General features: G+C 34.2%; 1 protein-coding gene across 1 annotated transcript; it reads left to right on the top strand.

Annotated features, from left to right (window-relative positions):
* Window positions 1-4,197: 4,197 nt before the first annotated feature.
* LOC111901585 (secreted RxLR effector protein 161-like) lies at window positions 4,198-4,797 on the top strand. Its single transcript, XM_023897457.1, has one exon. The coding sequence runs from the start codon at window positions 4,198-4,200 to the stop codon at window positions 4,795-4,797; it is 600 nt and encodes a 199-aa protein (XP_023753225.1).
* Window positions 4,798-8,232: the final 3,435 nt, after the last annotated feature.

Genomic DNA, 8,232 nt, shown 5'->3' on the forward strand with positions numbered 1-8,232 from the left:
GCTTTCACTCTAGCAACTTGACATGATAACTTTTGGAGAGAGAGGTTGAATTTATTATTTGGAATAATAAACTGATTTATTAACGTATGATGAAAATAATATATTAATTAGAAACATTGTTATTTAATTAGTATTTAATCAGAAATTAATTTAGAAGTAATTTTGGGATTAAAGAAATAGGGGTTGTTTTGCAAATCATTGATAGTTGTGAAAATGGGCTATTGGACTCCTTAGATGGGAGTGGATTAAAACTATAGGGAGACCTAATAGATTTCGTCCAAGGCTTCTTAATACGAGTCCATGGGCTTCTTAATCCTTAAGCAGGATATTAGGATTTCCTCTATAAAACCCTAGGAGCCCACAACTATATAAAGACCCCACCGCCTATGATTTTCGGCCAATGCTTGCATTTGAAAAAACCTAGCCAAATTTCTAAGAGCATCCTTCCTCTCTCCTCTCATCCTCTTGCTAGTGGTGTTTATAAGCCATTAGAGGTGCAACATTTGAGGCACTAAGCTTTCAAGAGTCAAGGATCTTCAAGGTTTCTTGTTATTACTACATAACAAGTGAGGTAAACTTCTAAACCCTAATTATATGTAGATTTTGATTTATATATATGCTAGATCTCGGGTTTTACTTTGGTATTCAATTTGCATGTTCAAGTAGTGAAAACCTTAGATCCAAAGCAATTAGGGTTGCATGAACTCATAGGTTGTAGTTATGCTCATAAACCATCAAGGAAATTGTGACAAAATGAATCCTTAAATCAATAAAATAGTTTATGAAGACAAAAAAAAGCTACAACAAAAGAAGGGTTCTTTTTTAATCAAAGCACAGTTGAAAATACCCTAAATAAGAACTCAACGACTTTCCAAAGACAAAAACCGAAACGAGTTTGGGAAGTTAAATATGAAAAATCAAAAGTTGATGTTCAAACAAATGAATCTGTTGTACAAAAACAAAGAACAAAGTCACAAATTTTTAATGAGAATGTTCAAAAAGTTGCAAAAGAGGAAGGTGTTTCGATGTCAAAAGCACGAAACAAAGTCTATTGGAAAAATGTCAAGAATTTTCAAAAACAAAAGGTTTTTAAGCAAAAACCTTATGAACAAGTTAAGACATTTTCGCAAAATAAGATTTTCGTTCAAAATAATTCCACTCAAAAGCAAAATGATCTTTTAAAAGGTCAATCTAATGTTCACAAACCAGTCCGAACTGCATTTTTTCAAACACAAAGAAATGGGAATTTTGTTCAAAATCAACGTCCAAGGACTTTTGTTTCAAATCGTCAAAATGAGAGGCTTCAAAACAAAATTCATAGAAATGGTGGAAAAACAATGTGCAAAGAAATTTCAATCAATTTCAAGGTCAAAGAAGTTTTCCACAAGTTCAAATGGTTTTTAATCGAACATTTGTTAGTTATAATAAGCAATATCAAAATCAGTTTCAAAACTTTACTAAACCATCTTTTCCAAAACAAAATGTTGAAAACTTGGAAGTCAAAGGAAATAAACATGAACCGTTTAAGCCAACACAACCTCACTTTCCAAATTCAGAATCAAAGAAAAAAGTCAAATCTTCTTTTGTGAAAGGGAAATATGATGTGAAGAATATCAACCATTGGCTCGAAGGCAAATGTAAGAAATACCAATCAGGAAAGTTCTATGAAGATCAAATTCAATATGCTTACGAAAGCTACTTGAACGAGTCACAAAATGGTAGTTCATCATCTTTTAAATCAAATCCATTACTAAGACGGTAGAAAGAAATTTCCAAGTCAAAGGTTGAAACACAACGAACTGTTGATGAAAAATGGAAAGTCAGTGTCGAACCTAAACAATTGAATGATTACAGTTCGAAGCCCAACTCCGTCGAAGTTGACTTAATAGATAGTTTAACGTTAAAAGTTTGAAATTGGATGCTAGGTTCTCCCTTTGACAATTAGCTTTATCTCAAACTAATATCGAAGGACCCAAAAATCCTTGGGGACCTAAATTCTTTTGATTGATCGCAAGTACTTTGTGACGAGCAATACAATGAACATTGGTATATCGATAGTGGTTGCTCCCGTCACATGACAGGTTGAAAGGAGAATCTGCGAGACTTTCGAAGTTTGGATAATGCGGGAGTGGTGAAGTTTGGAAACAATCAAAAGTGCAAAGTAAAAGGTTATGGCAAAGTAACGCATGGGAAGTTTACGGTGAACAGGGTGGTATGTGTCAAAGGCTTACAACACATCTTGATAAGTGTATCGCAACTTGTTGTGGGCACTGTCAATCAAGTAGTTTTCGATGAGGAAGGTAGTGTCATCTCAAACAAAGAAACAAACGAAGTTTCGCTTAAGTCTAAAAGGAAAGGTGACATGTTTACACTCGACATGAAGCCCATTGTTGGTGTTCCTTATATCTGCTTACTTTAGAAAGCCTCATCAGATCTTAGCTGGTTATGGCACCAATAACTCTCCCATATGAATTTCAAGAATCTTAACAAACTGTTTATAAATGATCTTGTTCATGTCTTACCTATACTAAAATCTGATAACGATTCGTTATGTGGAACTTCTTCATATTAACCTTTATGGACCTTCGATTGTTGAGAATCTCAATAAGAAGAAGTACATATTGGTTATTGTTGATGACTTTACAAGGTTTACTTGGGCTTTCGTTCTTCGTCAGAAGTCTGAAACTGCTCAAGTAATGATCGACTTCATCAAGAAAATCGAATTAAGTCTAAGAAAGAAAGTTAGAAGAATCAAAAGTGACAATGGTTCGGAATTCAAGAATTAGACTCTTAATTCATTTTTTGCTGAATTAGGGATATCACATAATTTTTCATCTCCTTACACACCGCAACAAAATGGTGTTGTTGAACGAAGGAATAAATGTCTATGTGAAGCCACAAAAACAATGCTGACATATACAAACTTGCCTCAATATCTCTGGGCAGAAGCAGTCTCGACAACGTGTTTCACTTAAAAACCGATCATTCATTCATCGTTGTTTTAACATCACCCCTTATGAAAATTTTCCATGTTTTTGGTTGTAGGTGTTTTATCATGAATATAAAATATGATATTTCAAAATTCAGTCAAAAGCTAATGAAGGAATATTCTTGGGATACTCGCACAACTCTGTAGCATCTCGGGTTTTGAATAAGCGAACAAGGAAGATTGAGGAAACATTCAATCTAACTTTTGATGATTATCACGTTAAACGTGTCGAACATACTTTCGAACAAAAGCCAATTCTTTCTTAAACAAATGATGAGTCGGTAACTGTAAACTCTTTCGATATTGATTATGAATTAATTTTTGGTGTTCCAGATAGAGCAATTGATGCTGAATTCATGCTGATGATAATCAGATTCCTAAAGCATCGAAGCGTTCTGATGATTCGACCGTGACTAGGGAAGAAGATGATTCTTACTCTACTTCAACTTCACAAGTGCATGTCGAACGACTACCTGTTTTACATGGTGATCAAGTACAGGGGGAACGCTTGAGTTTGATGTCATAGGATCATATTCATGATACAACTGTTGAGGGGAATCATGCTCTAAATGAACATCAGGTCGAGGGGGAGTAAGGACAGAACAATATTGATGTCGAGGGGGGCATCACAATCCAAATCCATTAGTCGAGGGGGAGCTAAATGGATCATTACCTCATGTTTCTACTGATCAAATTGACAATTTTCATGATGTTTCGGATAATGTGTCGAATGTAGGTGAAGGTTCTGAAACGGATGAAATATTCAAAGATGTACCTTTGGATTTTGATCCTGCATATCTACCAATGGACAGATAGACACGAAATCATCCAAAAGAACAGGTTCTGGTGATCCTCAAGCTGGAGTTATGACACATGCACAAATATGAGCTAATAATGATATACTGAATGTTCACCAGGAATTTTGTATGTTTAATGTGTTTATTTCCAAAATGGAACCAAAAATAGTTAAGGTTGCATTGGAAGATCCTGATTGGATTTTTGCAATGCAATTTGAACTTGCTAAATTTGAACAAAATAAAGTTTGGAGAATAGTTCCGAAACTTGATGATTTTTCAATGATTGGATTGAAATGGATTTTTAAAAATAAAACTGATAAAGAAGGCAATGTTGTTTGAAACAAAGATAGACTAGTTGTTAAAGGATATTCACAACAAGAAGGTAATGATAATGATGAAACCTTTGCTCCTATGAATATTATTCAAAGCAAGGAAGCTATTTTCATAATTCAAGAGATGTGCTCTCGTAACTTACTTGAGAAATTTGGCATGACGAATAGTTCAAAGTCGAAAATACCGATGGCAGTCGGCACACGGTTAGGTCCTTCGTTGGATAAGCATACTGTGGATCTCACTTTGTACAGAAGCATGATAGGTTCTCTATTAAACTTAATTGCTAGTAGACAAGATATCATGTTCGTTGTTTGTAATTGTTCCATTTATCAATCGAATCCCAGAGAACCCCATTTAATAGGTGTGAAGAACATATTTCGATATCTTAAAGGAACTACGTCGTTAGGATTGTGGTACCCTTTGAAGACTGAATTTTTCTTACAAGCATTTTCTGATGCAGACCTTAGTGAGTGTCAACTAGACAGACAAAGCACAACTGGTGGGTGTCAACTTTTGGATAGGAAGCTTGTAAGTTGGCCATCAAAGAAACAAACATGTGTTTCGATTTCTATAACAAAAGTAGAGTATGTTGCTGCTGCAGCTTGCCCATCTCAAGTCATATGGATTCAAATCCAACTTCATGACTATGCAATCAATATGAAGAAGATCCATTTCTAGTGTTATTCACAAAGTGCCATACATATCTGCCATAATCCGGTTCAACATTCAAATACAAAGCATATAACTCTTCGATCTTTGAGTAGTAGCATGATACTTGTAGCTGATCTATGTTATAGTCTATTCCTTCCTTTTGGTCACTACACATTCTTGAAAATGTAAGTACTTATCCTTTAGTGAAACACTCAATGATTTAAAGTAACATACCAATGGCGTTATGGATTAATTATTCTAATTATAGACTAAACACATGGAAGAACAAGTTGAGTCTTGATCCTTTCTAAAATTATTGTGCGTCCTCGTTATTGATGATCAATAAACTATTCTTTAGGTTTTAGTCTGCATCAGACTACTTTAGGCATTTTTTATTTTCTTAGTTCTTTTCTTAGTAATCAATTTAGTCATGTGAGTCCCAAAAGGTTCTCAACATGCTATGCAACTCCACGGTGGAACTTTTTAGGTTGTCCATACTAATACAAAATCAAATGATCATAGTCAATTCAAATGAGTGAAATTCCATGTTTCTTCAATCATATCAATGCACTTACTTCTTTGAAGTTTGGAGTCTCTCGATTTTCCATATTAATTCCAAAAGTACTTAACATGTAATGTAGTTCGACAATGAATCTTTCCATATAGCTCATATAAGAATCATCTGATTATATGCACTAGCTGGCTAGTTTGTGATGTCACCATAATCAACTCCCAACACGATGGAATTACTTGTTACCTCAATTTGTACACTTAACATTTTCTAAGACGGATCTTTCCAAGTTTCTCATATCAAATCAGAATGACCTGTCTATATGCACATGTTAGTCAGTCTATTATGTTTCCATATTCAACTCCTAATCTTGATGGTATTCCATATAACATTAATGCTACCAATTTAGTATGTGTATTTGATGCTTTCTCCTTTTCTATAGCTAAAGTACGATCTTTGTTTCCATTTTAAGAGATCTATTCTCTCCCCTCGAACAAGACTGACCATCCCTTCTAGCTTATCCTTTTAGAGGATTTTATAGCAGTTAACTTTTAGTGGATATTTTTAAGACATCATTCAACTAGTAATTAGACACAGTTTGTTTTATTGATCCTTAATTAATAACTAACCAATTACCAAATTATTTCAAACAAGGTTATGATCCATATTTTACTCCATGATGTGAAGTGGATTAGCCAAAAATCACACTAAGAAGCTATTTAAGTAGACAAACAATTATCAATCTCAATATTTATGAAATTCCTAGATCTTTGTAGATGTATTGACACTATGTCAATAACATGTTAATCTCTTTTTATGCTCATTTAACATTCATGACTCGATTAGCCGAGGATCATGAATCCAAATGGTGAACCGACCATGCAAAGCTTCATGATATTCACCTCAAGTAACACTTAAGAATCACGATTACCATATACGTTACTTCAATAATTTTCTTATTTGACGTGATTGTAAACCACCCACGCACAACGCCAAGAAGAATATGCGACAAGGCGTAGTTTCTATGGGAAGCATACAATTCACATTATTAGTATAAATCAGGATTTTGTTTTATTACGTTATTCAGTTAATACTTTTCACTTTGAACAATTGTCCTATTAAACCCTTTCGGTAACTCCACTTCAAACGCAAGAAGGTGGTAAAGGGTGGCGACCAATGAATGCCACATAAAATCCAACCTCATTAAAAATCAAAGATACCTACCTTAAATCTCCCTTATAGTAATAAAGTAGACGAGCCTAGTCGAGGTATGACTAACAATGAAAATTAAGGAACATGCGAGAACACAATGTTTATTTTAGTGTTATATATGTAAATAATATTTTACTATATATACACATTTGTGCATTATATGTCTTTTAATTCTATTGACTAAAAGTCAACAATTAAATTATACGAGTTCTAAATTTTTTCATTTAATTAATCTTATAATTAAATCAAATGTAACTTTATATTTTAAAAAGTCTAGATAGTATTTTCTTTGTAAGTAAAACCATTTTTGAAAATGAGTTTGTAAAGTACCTTTATGGCATAATATTTATGACATGCAATTTATCACATAAAATCATGGTGTTTCGTAGTAAACCTGATGTGTCCTTTTTACTAGTTGTAACATATTCAACAACTATAACATATGTATACAAATTTATGACTAGTTTATTTGTGAATTATATGTCATTTGTTAAAACAACATTTATAAACTAGTTAATAGTTTTTCACATAAAATGATAACAATTGTATGTGTATGTTTTGTATAAAACATATATAAGCACATGTATTCCCCCCAAGATATGTAAAATCATTAAAAAGGGCATGTAACACTGACCTTAAATGAGTGAACTCGGCCTAGATTTGTTTTGGTGAAGCTTGTCATGAGAAACCGCAAAACCATGATTCTTGAAATTTGAAACACTTTCGGGACCGTTTTGTAACAAATGTACACTATAGGAGTTTTTTTGTAACATAACTAAGAAGTGGGAACTATTTAGTAACTTATCAAACCAAAAGGGACTGGTTGGTTTAGAATAAACAAAGAGAGGGTTTGTTTTTGTTTAAAATGCATCAAAATTTGAGGAAGGGAATGATTTTAATAAGAAATTCTAATGGAGGGGATGTTGTGTATAATTTAAATCAATGTTTGGAGTCTTTGATCCTTACTGACCAAAAGAAAGAAACACAAATGAAACAACGATCGGGGCTCGATGGTGGTGTCTTTCGATGGTATTAGTCGGAGGAAAAGTGACGATGGTGGAAGGTTGGATTAACGACGACAACATGTAGTAGTGGATAGTCGAAACTCACGGCATCAACAATAGCACGATGGCAACAATGGTTGGCTATGGCATGAGGGTGGCGGTGCTGCATCCGCAGTCTCTTGCTGTCCTCGTTTTTTTTTACAACATCGTTCGTTGAGGGGAAAAGGGAAGTAGTGAATGAAGAGGGAAAGGATTCTATTTATAGCCTAGCAAGACCCTCATCATCCCATGCAAGCCATGCTCAAATATCTAGTCAAGAACTTGAAAATCCACAATACCTTGTCCTTTGGATGTAGAGTGTACACAAGAAGGCATGGTGAGGGAAGATGAGAGAGGGTTCACATGGGAAAGGGGGTGTAACATCTTTTTTTTGAGGCACTTTCATTGTTGAACCTTATCTTGAGATTTATTGTATATTGTTCCCTAAGTATAAGAAAGAATGTAAAATGGACCATATTGGCATTTTGGTGAATTAGGACTTTTGGGAGTACACTGAGCGTACGTGTGTATGCTAAGCGTACTAGGGCACACCTTAGTACATTGGGCATACACCTCGTATGCAGGGCATACATGAGGTTCATGCAAATCTTAATTTTTATTGTTTGGCTCATATTTAAGCATCATTATAGCCTCTCATCTCATTCTTATTTAGCCTATTTCTGTGAAATTGACCCC

This window comes from Lactuca sativa, chromosome 9 (genome assembly GCF_002870075.4).
Source record: "Lactuca sativa cultivar Salinas chromosome 9, Lsat_Salinas_v11, whole genome shotgun sequence".
In the NCBI taxonomy this organism is placed as follows: Eukaryota; Viridiplantae; Streptophyta; class Magnoliopsida; order Asterales; family Asteraceae; genus Lactuca; species Lactuca sativa.

Excerpts from the sequence above, each read along its gene's own strand:
- LOC111901585 (XM_023897457.1), top strand. The coding sequence starts at position 4,198 with ATGAATATTATTCAAAGCAAGGAAGCTATTTTCATAATTCAAGAGATG.